This window comes from Oncorhynchus nerka, linkage group LG2 (assembly GCF_034236695.1).
Source record: "Oncorhynchus nerka isolate Pitt River linkage group LG2, Oner_Uvic_2.0, whole genome shotgun sequence".
Classification (NCBI taxonomy): domain Eukaryota; kingdom Metazoa; phylum Chordata; class Actinopteri; order Salmoniformes; family Salmonidae; genus Oncorhynchus; species Oncorhynchus nerka.
This window is the reverse complement of record NC_088397.1, coordinates 95,532,610-95,551,989: the sequence shown is the minus strand read 5'-3', so window position 1 is coordinate 95,551,989 and position 19,380 is coordinate 95,532,610. Positions and strand designations below refer to the sequence as shown.

At 51.3% G+C, this 19,380-nt stretch overlaps 1 protein-coding gene across 1 annotated transcript in view; it reads left to right on the top strand.

Moving 5' to 3' along the window:
- atg7 (ATG7 autophagy related 7 homolog (S. cerevisiae)) overlaps positions 1–19,380 on the top strand; it is a 166,995-nt gene that overhangs the window by 65,394 nt on the left and 82,221 nt on the right. The window contains exons 13-15 of the mRNA XM_065022002.1: positions 8,299–8,493; positions 10,505–10,741; positions 11,125–11,240. Of these exons, the coding sequence (XP_064878074.1) occupies positions 8,299–8,493; positions 10,505–10,741; positions 11,125–11,240 (548 nt within the window). The remainder of the gene's footprint in view (positions 1–8,298; positions 8,494–10,504; positions 10,742–11,124; positions 11,241–19,380) is intronic.

The following is a 19,380-nucleotide window of genomic DNA, read 5'->3' as shown; positions in this document are numbered from 1 at the left end:
GTGGAGGCTATATACAGGGGGTACCGGTACAGAGTCAATGTGGAGACTATATACAGGGTATTACGGTACAGTGTCAATGTGGAGGCTATATACAGGGGGTACCGATACAGAGTCAATGTGGAGACTATATACAGGGGGTACCGGTACAGAGTCAATGTGGAGGCTATATACAGGGGGTACCGGTACAGAGTCAATGTGGAGGCTATATACAGGGGGTACCGGTACAGAGTCAATGTGGAGGCTATATACAGGGTGTTACGGTACAGAGTCAATGTGGAGGCTATATACAGGGGGTACCGGTACAGAGTCAATGTGGAGGTTATATACAGGGGGTACCGGTACAGAGTCAATGTGGAGGCTATATACAGGGGGTACCGGTACAGAGTCAGTGTGGAGGCTATATACAGGGGGTACCGGTACAGAGTCAATGTGGAGGCTATATACAGGGGGTACCGGTACAGAGTCAATATGGAGGCTATATACAGGGGGATACCGGTACAGAGTCAGTGTGGAGGCTATATACAGGGGGTACCGATACAGAGTCAATGTGGAGGCTATTTACAGGGTACGGTACAGAGTCAATGTGGAGGCTATATACAGGGGTACCGGTACAGAGTCAATGTGGAGGTTATATACAGGGGGTACCGGTACAGAGTCAATGTGGAGGCTATATACAGGGGGTACCGGTACAGAGTCAATGTGGAGGCTATATACAGGGTATTACGGTACAGTGTCAATGTGGAGACTATATACAGGGTATTACGGTACAGAGTCAATGTGGAGGCTATATACAGGGTATTACGGTACAGAGTCAATGTGGAGGCTATATACAGGGTATTACGGTACAGTGTCAATGTGGAGACTATATACAGGGTATTACGGTACAGAGCCAATGTGGAGGCTATATACAGGGTGTTACGGTACAGAGTCAATGTGGAGGCTATATACAGGGTATTACGGTACAGAGCCAATGTGGAGGCTATATACAGGGGGTACCGGTACTGAGTCAATGTGGAGGCTATATACAGGGGGTGCCGGTACAGAGTCAATGTGGAGACTATATACAGGGTATTACGGTACAGTGTCAATGTGGAGGCTATATACAGGGTATTACGGTACAGAGCCAATGTGGAGGCTATATACAGGGTGTTACGGTACAGAGTCAATGTGGAGGCTATATACAGGGGATACCAGTACAGAGCCAATGTGGAGGCTATATACAGGGGGTACCGGTACAGAGCCAATGTGGAGACTATATACAGGGGGTGCCGGTACAGAGTCAATGTGGAGACTATATACAGGGGGTACCGGTACAGAGTCAATGTGGAGGCTATATACAGGGGGTACCGATACAGAGTCAATGTGGAGGCTATATACAGGGGGTACCGATACAGAGTCAATGTGGAGACTATATACAGGGGGTACCGATACAGAGTCAATGTGGAGGCTATATACAGGGGGGTACCGATACAGAGTCAATGTGGAGGCTATATACAGGGTGTTACGGTACAGAGTCAATGTGGAGGCTATATACAGGGTGTTACGGTACAGAGTCAATGTGGAGACTATATACAGGGGGTACCGGTACAGAGTCAATGTGGAGACTATATACAGGGGGTACCGGTACAGAGTCAATGTGGAGGCTATATACAGGGGGTACCGGTACAGAGTCAATGTGGAGACTATATACAGGGGGTACCGGTACAGAGTCAATGTGGAGGCTATATACAGGGGGTACCGGCACAGAGTCAATGTGGAGGCTATATACAGGGGGTACCGGTACAGAGTCAATGTGGAGGCTATATACAGGGGGTACCGGTACAGAGTCAATGTGGAGGCTATATACAGGGTGTTACGGTACAGAGTCAATGTGGAGGCTATATACAGGGGGTACCGGTACAGAGTCAATGTGGAGGCTATATACAGGGGGTACCGGTACAGAGTCAGTGTGGAGGCTATATACAGGGGGTACCGGTACAGAGTCAATGTGGAGGCTATATACAGGGGGTACCGGTACAGAGTCAATATGGAGGCTATATACAGGGGGATACCGGTACAGAGTCAGTGTGGAGGCTATATACAGGGGGTACCGATACAGAGTCAATGTGGAGGCTATTTACAGGGGGTACCGGTACAGAGTCAATGTGGAGGCTATATACAGGGGGTACCGGTACAGAGTCAATGTGGAGGTTATATACAGGGGGTACCGGTACAGAGTCAATGTGGAGGCTATATACAGGGGGTACCGGTACAGAGTCAATGTGGAGACTATATACAGGGGGTACCAGTACAGAGTCAGTGTGGAGGCTATATACAGGGGGTACCGGTACAGAGTCTATGTGTGGGGCCACCGGTTAATTGAGGTAATATGTACATGTAGGTAGAGTTATTAAAGTGACTCTGCATAGATGATAAGAGAGTAGCAGTGGTGTAAAAGAGGGAGGGGGGTCAATGCAAATTGTCTGGGTAGCCTTTTGACTAGATGTTCAGGAGTCTGTAGAAGCTGTTTAGAAGCCTCTTGGACCTAGACTTGGTGCTAGGGTACCGCGTGGTAGCAGAGAGAACAGTCTATGACTAGGGTGGCTGGAGTCTTTGACAATTTTTAGGGCCTTCCTCTGACACCGCCTGGTATAGAGGTCCTGGATGGCAGGAAGCTTGGCCCCAGTGATGTACTGGACCTTACGCACTACCCTTCGTAGTGCCTTGCAGTCGGAGGCCCGAGCAGTTGCCATACCAGGTAGTAATGCAACCAGCTCTCGATGGTGCAGCTGTAGAACCTTTTGAGGATCTGAGGATCCATGCCAAATCTTTTCAGTCTCCTGAGGGGGAATAGGTTTTGTCATGCCCTCTTCACTGTCTTGGTATGCGGGGCGGGGCAGCAAGATAAATAATGTCCATAGGGGGCAGCAGGGGGGGCAGCAGGATAAATAATGTCCATAGGGGGGCAGCAGGATAAATAATGTCCATAGGGGGGCAGCAGGATAAATAATGTCCATAGGGGGCAGCAGGGGGGGCAGCAGGATAAATAATGTCCATAGGGGGCAGCAGGGGGGGGGCAGCAGGATAAATAATGTCCATAGGGGGCAGCAGGATAAATAATGTCCATAGGGGGCAGCAGGGGGGGCAGCAGGATAAATAATGTCCATAGGGGCAGCAGGATAAATAATGTCCATAGGGGGCAGCAGGGGGGCAGCAGGATAAATAATGTCCATAGGGGGCAGCAGGGGGCAGCAGGATAAATAATGTCCATGGGGGGGGGGCAGCAGGATAAATAATGTCCATAGGGGGACAGCAGGATAAATAATGTCCATAGGGGGGCAGCAGGATAAATAATGTCCACAGGGAGGGGGCAGCAGGATAAATAATGTCCATGGGGGTAGTTAAGACATGAAGTGTTGTTGCTAGAACCGATTGGCTAAAAATTAAATGATAACAAATCCTTTACTCAGTGAGGTCACTCCCATATAATTCTATTGTCACTCCCACTAAGGTCAGTTTAGAATGGTTGATGTCCCAGGTTTATATGCGCTGTGTGCAATTCCTTCTGGCCAGACCAGAAACGCAGGCAGACGGTGCTCCCAACGTCATCAATTATACACACACACACACACACACACACACACACACACACACACACACACACAGATGGTTCCATCATGACCAGAACACAAACAGGCCACCAGTCTCTCCCAGCCTTCTCTCATCACCACTGACCATGGGCGGAACACACACACACACACACACACACACACACACACACACACACATCAGATGAGGATGTGACTGGTGATTAGGACACCATCATTAGAATATTACAACACCCACTCAGATGGAATCTGCTTTGTGTTAATGGCCCCCTACAGATGGAATCTGCTTTGTGTTAATGGCTCCTACAGATGGAATCTGCTTTGTGTTAATGGCCCCCTACAGATGGAATCTGCTTTGTGTTAATGGCTCCTACAGATGGAATCTACTTTGTGTTAATGGCCCCTACAGATGGAATCTGCTTTGTGTTAATGGCTCCTACAGATGGAATCTGCTTTGTGTTAATGGCCCCTACAGATGGAATCTGCTTTGTGTTAATGGCTCCTACAGATGGAATCTGCTTTGTGTTAATGGCCCCCTACAGATGGAATCTGCTTTGTGTTAATGGCCCCTACAGATGGAATCTGCTTTGTGTTAATGGCCCCCTACAGATGGAATCTGCTTTGTGTTAATGGCCCCCTACAGATGGAATCTGCTTTGTGTTAATGGCCCCCTACAGATGGAATCTGCTTTGTGTTAACTTCTAAAAGTCTAAGCCCTTGGGGGGGTCCTTTTGGTATCCCACTTTTTGTTTTAATTTGGCCTTTACTGCTACGCAATGAATAACACCTTCATAAAAGGCTAAAAAAGACAGTAACAAAATAACTAAGGTTTTGAAGTGTCGGTCCTAAATACGACTGATCCCGTTTGGTCCACAGGCTGTTGTTCGACCAATATTTGTTTTTGTCGAGCAATGGCAAATATACTGTATATATGTATGTATATATATAAATGATGGCACACGAGACACCTGTCTGATTCACGCCTGTCTCAGTGGACTAATCCATTGTGGAGGTCTGTCTCAGTGGACTAATCCATTGTAGAGGTCTGTCTCAGTGGACTAATCCATTGTAGAGGCCTGTCTCAGTGGACTAATCCATTATAGAGGTCTGTCTCAGTGGACTAATCCATTATAGAGGTCTGTCTCAGTGGACTAATCCATTATAGAGGTCTGTCTCAGTGGACTAATCCATTATAAAGGTCTGTCTCAGTGGACTAATCCATTATAGAGGTCTGTCTCAGTGGACTAATCCATTATAGAGGTCTGTCTCAGTGGACTAATCCATTATAGAAGTCTGTCTCAGTGGACTAATCCATTATAGAGGTCTGTCTCAGTGGACTAATCCATTATAGAGGCCTGTCTGAGTGGACTAATCCATTATAGAGGCCTGTCTCAGTGGACTAATCCATTGTAGAGGCCTGTCTCAGTGGACTAATCCATTGTAGAGGTCTGTCTCAGTGGACTAATCCATTATGGAGGCCTGTCTGAGTGGACTAATCCATTATAGAGGTCTGTCTGAGTGGACTAATCCATTATGGAGGCCTGTCTTCGGTGGACTAATCCATTATAGAGGTCTGTCTCGATGGACTAATCCATTGTAGAGGCCTGTCTCAGTGGACTAATCCATTGTAGAGGCCTGTCTGAGTGGACTAATCCATTGTAGAGGCCTGTCTGAGTGGACTAATCCATTATAGAGGCCTGTCTGAGTGGACTAATCCATTATATGGGCCTGTCTGAGTGGACTAATCCATTATATGGGCCTGTCTGAGTGGACTAATCCATTATATGGGCCTGTCTGAGTGGACTAATCCATTATATGGGCCTGTCTGAGTGGACTAATCCATTATATGGGCCTGTCTGAGTGGACTAATCCATTATATGGGCCTGTCTGAGTGGACTAATCCATTATATGGGCCTGTCTGAGTGGACTAATCCATTATATGGGCCTGTCTGAGTGGACTAATCCATTATATGGGCCTGTCTGAGTGGACTAATCCATTATATGGGCCTGTCTGAGTGGACTAATCCATTATAAAGGTCTGTCTCAGTGGACTAATCCATTATAGAGGTCTGTCTCAGTGGACTAATCCATTATAGAGGTCTGTCTCAGTGGACTAATCCATTATAGAAGTCTGTCTCAGTGGACTAATCCATTATAGAGGTCTGTCTCAGTGGACTAATCCATTATAGAGGCCTGTCTGAGTGGACTAATCCATTATAGAGGCCTGTCTGAGTGGACTAATCCATTATAGAGGCCTGTCTCAGTGGACTAATCCATTGTAGAGGCCTGTCTCAGTGGACTAATCCATTGTAGAGGTCTGTCTCAGTGGACTAATCCATTATGGAGGCCTGTCTGAGTGGACTAATCCATTATAGAGGTCTGTCTGAGTGGACTAATCCATTATGGAGGCCTGTCTTCGGTGGACTAATCCATTATAGAGGTCTGTCTCGATGGACTAATCCATTGTAGAGGCCTGTCTCAGTGGACTAATCCATTGTAGAGGCCTGTCTGAGTGGACTAATCCATTGTAGAGGCCTGTCTGAGTGGACTAATCCATTATAGAGGCCTGTCTGAGTGGACTAATCCATTATATGGGCCTGTCTGAGTGGACTAATCCATTATATGGGCCTGTCTGAGTGGACTAATCCATTATATGGGCCTGTCTGAGTGGACTAATCCATTATATGGGCCTGTCTGAGTGGACTAATCCATTATATGGGCCTGTCTGAGTGGACTAATCCATTATATGGGCCTGTCTGAGTGGACTAATCCATTATATGGGCCTGTCTGAGTGGACTAATCCATTATATGGGCCTGTCTGAGTGGACTAATCCATTATATGGGCCTGTCTGAGTGGACTAATCCATTATATGGGCCTGTCTGAGTGGACTAATCCATTATATGGGCCTGTCTGAGTGGACTAATCCATTATATGGGCCTGTCTGAGTGGACTAATCCATTATAAAGGTCTGTCTCAGTGGACTAATCCATTATAGAGGTCTGTCTCAGTGGACTAATCCATTATAGAGGTCTGTCTCAGTGGACTAATCCATTATAGAAGTCTGTCTCAGTGGACTAATCCATTATAGAGGTCTGTCTCAGTGGACTAATCCATTATAGAGGCCTGTCTGAGTGGACTAATCCATTATAGAGGCCTGTCTGAGTGGACTAATCCATTATAGAGGCCTGTCTCAGTGGACTAATCCATTGTAGAGGCCTGTCTCAGTGGACTAATCCATTGTAGAGGTCTGTCTCAGTGGACTAATCCATTATGGAGGCCTGTCTGAGTGGACTAATCCATTATGGAGGCCTGTCTTCGGTGGACTAATCCATTATAGAGGTCTGTCTCGATGGACTAATCCATTGTAGAGGCCTGTCTCAGTGGACTAATCCATTGTAGAGGCCTGTCTGAGTGGACTAATCCATTATATGGGCCTGTCTGAGTGGACTAATCCATTATAGAGGCCTGTCTGAGTGGACTAATCCATTATAGAGGCCTGTCTGAGTGGACTAATCCATTATATGGGCCTGTCTTAGTGGACTAATCCATTATAGAGGCCTGTCTCAGTGGACTAATCCATTATAGAGGCCTGTCTCAGTTAGGGAACGCCTACTCTAACGCCTACTCTTAAACAACACATTTAAAAAGGGTAATGTCTACAAAACTTAGTCCACTCAGTTTGTAAGATTCTAGTTTTGGGGACAAAATAAAACTGCATTGAGATCCAATATTCCATCGATGAGAAAATAAGCAGAATGTCGGCCATAATCTATCTCGCTCCATCTTCTCCCGCTGCCTGCCACTGGGCTTCCCTCTCATCACCATATTTGGTAGTGAGTGGAAATTCCCAACCGGACACTTCACATTTATACACATCTTGGAAAAACATTTGGATCTTTGCTCATATTTGATGTATTTTAGCAATTCGTATGATACGTTACAAGTTGGTGAGTGCTTAAGATCCCGGACCGCATCTTTAACAAAATGGGTATTATATCCTATGGTAACCTATACATATACCTATACCTATGGTAACCTGGGGCGGCAGGGTAGCCTAGTGGTTAGAGTGTAGAGGTGGCAGGGTAGCCTAGTGGTTAGAGTGTAGAGGTGGCAGGTAGCCTAGTGGTTAGAGTGTAGAGGTGGCAGGTAGCCTAGTGGTTAGAGTGTAGAGGTGGCAGGTAGCCTAGTGGTTAGAGTGTAGAGGTGGCAGGTAGCCTAGTGGTTAGAGTGTAGGGGCGGCAGGGTAGCCTAGTGGTTAGAGTGTAGAGGTGGCAGGTAGCCTAGTGGTTAGAGTGTAGAGGTGGCAGGTAGCCTAGTGGTTAGAGTGTAGAGGTGGCAGGTAGCCTAGTGGTTAGAGTGTAGAGGTGGCAGGTAGCCTAGTGGTTAGAGTGTAGAGGTGGCAGGTAGCCTAGTGGTTAGAGTGTAGAGGTGGCAGGTAGCCTAGTGGTTAGAGCATTGGACTAATAACCGGAAGGTTGCAAGTTCATATCCCCGTGCTGACAAGGTCGAAATCTGTCGTTCTGCCCCTGAACAGGCACTGTTCCTAGGCTGTCATTAAAAATAAGAATTTGTTCTTAACTGACTTGCCTGGTTAAATAAAGGTAAAAAATTATAAAATGATGTCTGTGTGTGTGGAAGGTCATACCATGAGCATCTCTATGCCAGTGTTATACCTATTGGCTAAACTTGATGATATTGTCCTTTTTATAGAATGCAGAGGGACACGTGATGAGCATCCCTATGCCAGGCCACCCGGTCAACTTCTCTGAGGCGACCATGTCTCAGGCCCGGCAGGACGTTGAACACCTGGAGAAACTGATCTCGGAGCATGACGTCGTCTTCCTGTTGATGGACACCAGGGAGAGTCGATGGCTGCCGACTGTTATAGCTGCCAGCAATAGGAAGGTAAGGGGGCGTGAGAGAGGGTACATGCATCGGGTCTCTACTTCGCTGGTAGAGAGAGGGTACATGCATCGGGTCTCTACTTCGCTGGTAGAGAGAGGGTACATGCATCAGGTCTCTACTTCGCTGGTAGAGAGAGGGTACATGCATCAGGTCTCTACTTCGCTGGTAGAGAGAGATGCTACAGGTCTCTACTTCGCTGGTAGAGAGAGGGTACATGCATCAGGTCTCTACTTCGCTGGTAGAGAGAGGGTACATGCATTGGGTCTCTACTTCGCTGGTAGAGAGAGATGCATCAGGTCTCTACTTCGCTGGTAGAGAGAGGGTACATGCATCGGGTCTCTACTTCATCGGAAGAGAGGGTACATGCATCGGGTCTCTACTTCGCTGGTAGAGAGAGGGTACATGCATTGGGTCTCTACTTCATCGGGAGAGAGAGGGTACATGCATCAGGTCTACTTCATCGGGAGAGAGGGTACATGCATCAGGTCTCTACTTCATCGGGAGAGAGAGGGTACATGCATCGGGTCTCTACTTCGCTGGTAGAGAGAGGGTACATGCATCGGGTCTCTACTTCGCTGGTAGAGAGAGGGTACATGCATCAGGTCTCTACTTCGCTGGTAGAGAGAGGGTACATGCATTGGTCTCTACTTCATCGGGAGAGAGGGTACATGCATCGGGTCTCTACTTCGCTGGTAGAGAGAGGGTACATGCATCAGGTCTCTACTTCATCGGGAGAGAGAGGGTACATGCATCAGGTCTCTACTTCGCTGGTAGAGAGAGATGCATCGGGTCTCTACTTCGCCGGTAGAGAGAGGGTGGGATCAGGCGACAGGTCCTAAATGACATCCTATATAGTGAACTACAAGCCTTAGGGGCCCTGGTCACAAGTAGTGCACTATATAGGGCCCTGGTATAGGGCCCTGGTCTAAAGTAGTGCACTATATAGGGCTCTGGTCTAAAGTAGTGCACTATATAGGGCTCTGGTCTAAAGTAGTGCACTATATAGGGCTCTGGTCAAAAGTAGTGCACTATATAGGGCGCTGGTCTAAAGTAGTGCACTATATAGGGCTCTGGTCTAAAGTAGTGCACTATATAGGTTATAGGGCTCTGGTCTAAAGTACTGCACAATATAGGGCTCTGGTCTAAAGTAGTGCACTATATAGGGCTCTGGTCTAAAGTAGTGCACTATACAGGGCTCTGGTCTAAAGTAGTGCACTATATAGGGCGCTGGTCTAATGTAGTGCACTATACAGGGCTCTGGTCTAAAGTAGTGCACTATATAGGGAATAGGGCCCTTGTCTAAAGTAGTGCACTATATAGGGCGCTGGTCTAAAGTAGTGCACTATATAGGGCTCTGGTCTAAAGTAGTGCACTATATAGGGAATAGGGCCCTGCTCTAAAGTAGTGCACTATATAGGGCTCTGGTCTAAAGTAGTGCACTAAATAGGCAAAAGTCCTCTGGTCTAAAGTAGTGCACAATATAGGGCTCTGGTCTAAAGTAGTGCACTATGTAGGGCTCTGGTCTAAAGTAGTGCACTATATAGGGCTCTGGTCTAAAGTAGTGCACTATGTAGGGCTCTGGTCTAAAGTAGTGCACTATATAGGGCTCTGGTCTAAAGTAGTGCACTATATAGGGAATAGGGCCCTGGTCTAAAGTAGTGCACTATATAGGGCTCTGGTCTAAAGTAGTGCACTATATAGGGAATAGGGCCCTGCTCTAAAGTAGTGCACTATATAGGGAATAGGGTCCTGGTCTAAAGTAGTGCACAGTGTATAGGGAATATACTGTAGGTAATAGGGTAGCATTTGGGACACAGTCTGTATCCTTAATGGCTTGGTGTATAATAGTCTATAACAGCATATTGAACTCAACCCAGTGACTTACAATCGTCAACATAATGAAAGTGAGATTGTTTTGCTAGTATATATGTGTTTAGCTTGGGGGGAGAGGTCATTTTAATGTTATCCTCCCTCCCTCCCTCCCTCCCTCCCTCCCTCCCTCCCTATCCAGTTGGTAGTGAATTCTGCCCTGGGCTTTGACACCTTCGTGGTGATGAGACACGGTCTGAAGAAACCTAAACCCTGTGGACCAGGAGACTCCTCCGACCCTTCCTCTTCCTCCTCTGCCTCATCCTCTTCCTCCACGCCGGCCGAGCCCGCCCAGCTCCCAGCAGCCTCTCTGTTCTCCAACATCCCCGGACACCGCCTCGGATGCTACTTCTGTAATGACGTTGTCGCCCCCGGAGACGTAAGACGCCATGTTGTTGTTGTTGTTGTTGTTGCCCACGGAGATGTGAGAGAGCCTTTCAAATTCAAAAAAGCTATTATTGTGTATCAAATGAAAAATGATGTTTGTATCAGTCCACCAGAGACCAGACCCTGGACCTGTTGTTGTTGTTGTTTGTATCAGTCCACCAGAGACCAGACCCTGGACCTCTTGTTGTTGTTGTTGTTGTTGTTGTTTGTATCAGTCCACCAGAGACCAGACCCAGGACCTGTTGTTGTTGTTGTTGTTGTTGTTTGTATCAGTCCACCAGACCCTGGACCTGTTGTTGTTGTTTGTATCAGTCCACCAGACCCTGGACCTCTTGTTGTTGTTGATGTTGTTGTTGTTGTTGTTGTTTGTATCAGTCCACCAGAGACCGGACCCTGGACCAGCAGTGTACAGTGAGTCGTCCAGGCCTGGCCATGATAGCAGGAGCCCTGGCTGTGGAACTCATGGTGTCCATACTACAGCATACTGAAGGGTATGGACTATAGATATACATATCTTTACACAGATACGTGATTTTGACTGTCATGTTTATATTGAATGACATCCAAGCTAGTTGATTGGTCTGGCAGGTGAATAATTTGAATGTTTCAATAAGTAATGTTAGTGATGGTGTTGTGAAAGACGTCTTCATTATGGGTCATTTCCAGGGTTTGGGGTCATTTCCAGGGTTTGGGGTCATTTCCAGGGTTTGGGGTCATTTCCAGGGTTTGGGGTCATTTCCAGGGTTTGGGGTCAATTCCAGGGATTTGGGGTCATTTCCAGGGGTTGGGGTCATTTCCAGGGGTTGGGGTCAATTCCAGGGATTTGGGGTCAATTCCAGGGATTTGGGGTCATTTCCAGGGTTTGGGGTCATTTCCAGGGATTTGGGGTCATTTCCAGGGGTTGGGGTCATTTCCAGGGGTTGGGGTCATACCCAACCTGTACCCGACCTGTACCCGACCTGTACCCGACCTGTATCCAACCTGTACCCGACCTGTACCCGACCTGTACCTGACACGTATCCAACCTGTACCCGACCTGTACCTGACACGTATCCAACCTGTACCCGACCCGTACCCGACCCGTACCCGACCCGTACCCGACCCGTACCCGACCTGTACCCGACCTGTACCCAACCTGTACCCGACACGTATCCAACCTGTACCCAACCTGTACCCGACCTGTACCCGATCCGTACCCGACCTGTACCCGTTTGTCAATCTTGAGTAAAAGTGAAAGTCACCCACTAAATTAAAACTAGAGTAAAAGTCTAAAAGCCATTTGGTTTTAAATATACTTAAGTATGAAACGCAAATGTTAATTGCAAAAAAATATACTTAAGTATCAAAAGTAAAAGTATGAGTAATTTAAAAATCCTTATATTTTTAAGCAAACCAGATGGCACCATTTTGTGTGTGCGTGTGTGTGCTCGCTCCTGTGTGTAGTCAGTCTGAATAGGCTTCTCTGGCCTAGATAACAGCTATTGAGATGGATTACGCTGCTAGAGGAGAGGAGAAAAGGCCTAGGGAGGAGAGGCAGAGAGGAGAACAAAGGCTTTGTCCCAAAAGACACCTTATTATTCCCTATATAGTGCACTGCTTTAGACCAGAGCCCTATGGGTAGTGCACTACTTTAGACCAGAGCCCTATGTGTAGTACACTACTTTAGACCAGAGCCCTATGGGTAGTGCACTACTATAGACCAGAGCCCTATGGGGTAGTGCACTACTATAGACCAGATCCCTATGGGTAGTGCACTACTTTAGACCAGAGCCCTATGGCGGTAGTGCACTACTTTAGACCAGAGCCCTATGGGGGTAGTGCACTACTTTAGACCAGAGCCCTATGGGTAGTGACATTACAACATTAGACCAGAGCCCTATGGGTAGTGTACTACTTTAGACCAGAGCCCTAGGGGGTTAGTGCACTACTTTAGACCAGAGCCCTATGGGTAGTGCACTACTTTAGACCAGAGCCCTGTGGGGGTAGTGCACTACTTTAGACCAGAGCCGTATGGGGGTAGTGCACTACTTTAGACCAGAGCCCTATGGGTAGTGTACTGCTTTAGACCAGAGCCCTAGGGGGTAGTGCACTACTTTAGACCAGAGCCCTAGGGGGTAGTGCACTACTTTAGACCAGAGCCCTAGGGGGTAGTGCACTACTTTAGACCAGAGCCCTATGGGTAGTGAACTACTTTAGACCAGAGCCCTATGGGTAGTGCACTACTTTAGACCAGAGCCCTGTGGGGGTAGTGCACTACTTTAGACCAGAGCCCTATGGGGGTAGTGCACTACATTAGACCAGAGCCCTATGGGGGTAGTGCACTACATTAGACCAGAGCCCTATGGGGGTAGTGCACTACTTTAGACCAGAGTCCTATGGGGGTAGTGCACTACTTTAGACCAGAGCCCTATGGGGGTAGTGCACTACTTTAGACCAGAGCCCTATGGGGGTAGTGCACTACTTTAGACCAGAGCCCTATGGGGGTAGTGCACTACTTTAGACCAGAGCCCTATGGGGGTAGTGCACTACTTTAGACCAGAGCCCTATGGGGGTAGTGCACTACTTTAGACCAGAGCCCTATGGGGGTAGTGCACTACTTTAGACCAGAGCCCTATGGGGGTAGTGCACTACTTTAGACCAGAGCCCTATGGGGGTAGTGCACTACTTTAGACCAGAGCCCTATGGGGGTAGTGCACTACTTTAGACCAGAGCCCTATGGGGGTAGTGCACTGCTTTAGACCAGAGCCCTATGGGGGTAGTGCACTGCTTTAGACCAGAGCCCTATGGGGGTAGTGCACTGCTTTAGACCAGAGCCCTATGGGGGTAGTGCACTACTTTAGACCAGAGCCCTATGGGGGTAGTGCACTACTTTAGACCAGAGCCCTATGGGGTAGTGCACTGCTTTAGACCAGAGCCCTATGGGGGTAGTGCACTGCTTTAGACCAGAGCCCTATGGGGTAGTGCACTGCTTTAGACCAGAGCCCTATGGGGGTAGTGCACTGCTTTAGACCAGAGCCCTATGGGGTAGTGCACTGCTTTAGACCAGAGCCCTATGGGGGTAGTGCACTGCTTTAGACCAGAGCCCTATGGGGGTAGTGCACTGCTTTAGACCAGAGCCCTATGGGGGTAGTGCACTGCTTTAGACCAGAGCCCTTATGGGGGTAGTGCACTGCTTTAGACCAGAGCCCTATGGGGGTAGTGCACTGCTTTAGACCAGAGCCCTATGGGGGTAGTGCACTGCTTTAGACCAGAGCCCTATGGGGGTAGTGCACTGCTTTAGACCAGAGCCCTATGGGGGTAGTGCACTACTTTAGACCAGAGCCCTATGGGGGTAGTGCACTGTATGGAATAATATGGTGCCATTTGGGACTTAGCCACAAGGCTTGGAGAGGAGCAGTGTTACTGTAGTCTGTCCCGGTGTTACTGTAGTCTGTCCCGGTGTTACTGTAGTCTGTCCCGGTGTTACTGTAGTCTGTCCCGGTGTTACTGTAGTCTGTCCCGGTGTTACTGTAGTCTGTCCCGGTGCTACTGTAGTCTGTCCCGGTGTTACTCAGTGTTACTGTAGTTTGTTCCAACCTGGATAGTTACAGGACTCAGTGTTACTGTAGTCTGTCCCGGTGTTACTGTAGTCTGTCCCGGTGTTACTGTAGTCTGTGCCGGTGTTACTGTAGTCTGTCCCGGTGTTACTGTAGTCTGTCCCGGTGTTACTGTAGTCTGTCCCGGTGTTACTGTAGTCTGTCCCGGTGCTACTGTAGTCTGTCCCGGTGTTACTCAGTGTTACTGTAGTTTGTTCCAACCTGGATAGTTACAGGACTCAGTGTTACTGTAGTCTGTCCCGGTGTTACTGTAGTCTGTCCCGGTGCTACTGTAGTCTGTCCCGGTGTTACTCAGTGTTACTGTAGTTTGTTCCAACCTGGATAGTTACAGGACTCAGTGTTACTGTAGTCTGTCCCGGTGTTACTGTAGTCTGTCCCGGTGTTACTGTAGTCTGTCCCGGTGTTACTGTAGTCTGTCCCAGTGTTACTGTAGTCTGTTGATTGAGTCTTTCAGATGCGTCCTGCATGTGGTAAAACAGCACTTCAGACAATTGTTCCACTAGCAACAAACTAGTTTTGTTCATTAGAAATATAATCTATAAAAACATCAATAATACAGTAGTTACAATAAGGTCATACTGAATTACATTTAAAGCATTTTTTATTTTCATTAAGAGCCACTTAATCACAGAGAATTCACAAAAGAATGTTTTATAACTAACAATTAGAGGCAGGGGTGGAGGGGTGACTAGAGGCAGGGGTGGAGGGGTGACTAGAGGCAGGGGTGGAGGGTGACTAGAGGCAGGGGTGGAGGGGTGACTAGAGGCAGGGGTGGAGCGGTGACTAGAGGCAGGTATAACTAGAGGCAGGGGTGGAGGGGTGACTAGAGGCAGGGGTGGAGGGGTGACTAGAGGCAGGGGTGGAGGGGTGACTAGAGGCAGGGGTGGAGGGGTGACTAGAGGCAGGGGTGGAGGGGTGACTAGAGGCAGGGATGGAGGGGTGACTAGAGGCAGGGTGGAGGGGTGACTAGAGGCAGGGGTGGAGGGGTGACTAGAGGCAGGTATAACTAGAGGCAGGGGTGGAGCGGTGACTAGAGGCAGGGTGGAGGGGTGACTAGAGGCAGGGGTGGAGGGGTGACTAGAGGCAGGGGTGGAGGGGTGACTAGAGGCAGGGGTGGAGCGGTGACTAGAGGCAGGTATAACTAGAGGCAGGGGTGGAGGGGTGACTAGAGGCAGGGGTGGAGCGGTGACTAGAGGCAGGTATAACTAGAGGCAGGGGTGGAGGGGTGACTAGAGGCAGGGGTGGAGCGGTGACTAGAGGCAGGTATAACTAGAGGCAGGGGTGGAGGGGTGACTAGAGGCAGGGGTGGAGGGGTGACTAGAGGCAGGGGTGGAGGGGTGACTAGAGGCAGGGGTGGAGGGGTGACTAGAGGCAGGTATAACTAGAGGCAGGGGTGGAGCGGTGACTAGAGGCAGGGGTGGAGCGGTGACTAGAGGCAGGGGTGGAGGGTGACTAGAGGCAGGGGTGGAGGGGTGACTAGAGGCAGGGGTGGAGGGGTGACTAGAGGCAGGGGGTGGAGGGGTGACTAGAGGCAGGGGTGGAGGGGTGACTAGAGGCAGGGGTGGAGCGGTGACTAGAGGCAGGTATAACTAGAGGCAGGGGTGGAGGGTGACTAGAGGCAGGGGTGGAGGGGTGACTAGAGGCAGGGGTGGAGCGGTGACTAGAGGCAGGTATAACTAGAGGCAGGGGTGGGGGTGACTAGAGGCAGGGGTGGAGGGGTGACTAGAGGCAGGGGTGGAGGGGTGACTAGAGGCAGGGGTGGAGCGGTGACTAGAGGCAGGGGTGGAGGGTGACTAGAGGCAGGGGTGGAGGGGTGACTAGAGGCAGGGGTGGAGGGGTGACTAGAGGCAGGTATAACTAGAGGCAGGGGTGGAGGGGTGACTAGAGGCAGGGGTGGAGGGGTGACTAGAGGCAGGGGTGGAGGGGTGACTAGAGGCAGGGGTGGAGGGGTGACTAGAGGCAGGGATGGAGGGGTGACTAGAGGCAGGGGTGGAGGGGTGACTAGAGGCAGGGGTGGAGGGGTGACTAGAGGCAGGTATAACTAGAGGCAGGGGTGGAGCGGTGACTAGAGGCAGGGTGGAGGGGTGACTAGAGGCAGGGGTGGAGGGGTGACTAGAGGCAGGGGTGGAGGGGTGACTAGAGGCAGGGGTGGAGCGGTGACTAGAGGCAGGTATAACTAGAGGCAGGGGTGGAGGGGTGACTAGAGGCAGGGGTGGAGCGGTGACTAGAGGCAGGTATAACTAGAGGCAGGGGTGGAGGGGTGACTAGAGGCAGGTATAACTAGAGGCAGGGGTGGAGGGGTGACTAGAGGCAGGGGTGGAGGGGTGACTAGAGGCAGGGGTGGAGGGGTGACTAGAGGCAGGGGTGGAGGGGTGACTAGAGGCAGGTATAACTAGAGGCAGGGGTGGAGCGGTGACTAGAGGCAGGGGTGGAGCGGTGACTAGAGGCAGGGGTGGAGGGGTGACTAGAGGCAGGGGTGGAGGGGTGACTAGAGGCAGGGGTGGAGGGTGACTAGAGGCAGGGGGTGGAGGGGTGACTAGAGGCAGGGGTGGAGGGGTGACTAGAGGCAGGGGTGGAGCGGTGACTAGAGGCAGGTATAACTAGAGGCAGGGGTGGAGGGGTGACTAGAGGCAGGGGTGGAGGGGTGACTAGAGGCAGGGGTGGAGCGGTGACTAGAGGCAGGTATAACTAGAGGCAGGGGTGGAGGGTGACTAGAGGCAGGGGTGGAGGGTGACTAGAGGCAGGGGTGGGGTGACTAGAGGCAGGGGTGGAGCGGTGACTAGAGGCAGGGGTGGAGGGGTGACTAGAGGCAGGGGTGGAGGGGTGACTAGAGGCAGGGGTGGAGGGGTGACTAGAGGCAGGTATAACTAGAGGCAGGGTGGAGGGGTGACTAGAGGCAGGGGTGGAGGGGTGACTAGAGGCAGGGGGTGGAGGGGTGACTAGAGGCAGGGGGGGTGGAGGGTGACTAGAGGCAGGGATGGAGGGGTGACTAGAGGCAGGGGTGGAGGGGTGACTAGAGGCAGGGATGGAGGGGTGACTAGAGGCAGGGGTGGAGGGGTGACTAGAGTCAGGGGTGGAGGGGTGACTAGAGGCAGGGGTGGAGGGGTGACTAGAGGCAGGTATAACTAGAGGCAGGGGTGGAGAGGCGGTGACTAGAGGCAGGGGGTGGAGGGGTGACTAGAGGCAGGGGTGGAGGGGTGACTAGAGGCAGGGGTGGAGGGGTGACTAGAGGCAGGGGTGGAGGGGTGACTAGAGGCAGGGGTGGAGCGGTGACTAGAGGCAGGTATAACTAGAGGCAGGGGTGGAGGGGTGACTAGAGGCAGGGGTGGAGGGGTGACTAGAGGCAGGGGTGGAGGGTGACTAGAGGCAGGGGTGGAGGGGTGACTAGAGGCAGGGGGTGGAGGGGTGACTAGAGGCAGGGATGGAGGGGTGACTAGAGGCAGGGGGTGGAGGGTGACTAGAGGCAGGGGTGGAGGGGTGACTAGAGGCAGGGGGTGGAGGGGTGACTAGAGGCAGGTATAACTAGAGGCAGGGGGTGGAGCGGTGACTAGAGGCAGGGGTGGAGGGGTGACTAGAGGCAGGGGTGGAGGGGTGACTAGAGGCAGGGGTGGAGGGGTGACTAGAGGCAGGGGTGGAGCGGTGACTAGAGGCAGGTATAACTAGAGGCAGGGGTGGAGGGGTGACTAGAGGCAGGGGTGGAGGGGTGACTAGAGGCAGGGGTGGAGGGGTGACTAGAGGCAGGGGTGGAGGGTTTTAGAGGCAGGTGTGGAGGGGTGACTAGAGGCAGGGGTGGAGGGGTGACTAGAGGCAGGGGTGGAGGGGTGACTAGAGGCAGGGGTGGAGGGGTGACTAGAGGCAGGTATAACTAGAGGAGGCAGGGGTGGAGCGGTGACTAGAGGCAGGGGTGGAGCGGTGACTAGAGGCAGGGGTGGAGGGGTGACTAGAGGCAGGGGTGGAGGGGTGACTAGAGGCAGGGGTGGAGGGGTGACTAGAGGCAGGGGTGGAGCGGTGACTAGAGGCAGGTATAACTAGAGGCAGGGGTGGAGGGGTGACTAGAGGCAGGGGTGGAGGGGGTGACTAGAGGCAGGGGTGGAGCGGTGACTAGAGGCAGGTATAACTAGAGGCAGGGGTGGAGGGGTGACTAGAGGCAGGGGTGGAGGGGTGACTAGAGGCAGGGTGGAGCGGTGACTAGAGGCAGGTATAACTAGAGGCAGGGGTGGAGGGGTGACTAGAGGCAGGGGTGGAGGGGTGACTAGAGGCAGGGTGGAGCGGTGACTAGAGGCAGGGGTGGAGGGGTGACTAGAGGCAGGGGTGGAGGGTGACTAGAGGCAGGTATAACTAGAGGCAGGGGTGGAGGGTGACTAGAGGCAGGGGTGGAGGGGTGACTAGAGGCAGGGGTGGAGGGGTGACTAGAGGCAGGGGTGGAGGGGTGACTAGAGGCAGGGTGGAGGGGTGACTAGAGGCAGGTATAACTAGAGGCAGGGGTGGAGGGGTGACTAGAGGCAGGGGTGGAGGGGTGACTAGAGGCAGGGGTGGAGCGGTGACTAGAGGCAGGGCAGGGTGGAGGGTGACTAGAGGCAGGGTGGAGGGGTGACTAGAGGCAGGGGGTGGAGCGGTGACTAGAGGCAGGTATAACTAGAGGCAGGGGTGGAGGGGTGACTAGAGGCAGGGGTGGAGGGGTGACTAGAGGCAGGGGTGGAGCGGTGACTAGAGGCAGGGGTGGAGGGGTGACTAGAGGCAGGGGTGGAGGGGTGACTAGAGGCAGGTATAACTAGAGGCAGGGGTGGAGGGGTGACTAGAGGCAGGGGTGGAGGGTGACTAGAGGCAGGGGTGGAGGGGTGACTAGAGGCAGGGATGGAGGGGTGACTAGAGGCAGGGGTGGAGGGTGACTAGAGTCAGGGGTGGAGGGGTGACTAGAGGCAGGGGTGGAGGGGTGACTAGAGGCAGGTATAACTAGAGGCAGGGGTGGAGGGGTGACTAGAGGCAGGGGTGGAGGGGTGACTAGAGGCAGGGGTGGAGGGGTGACTAGAGGCAG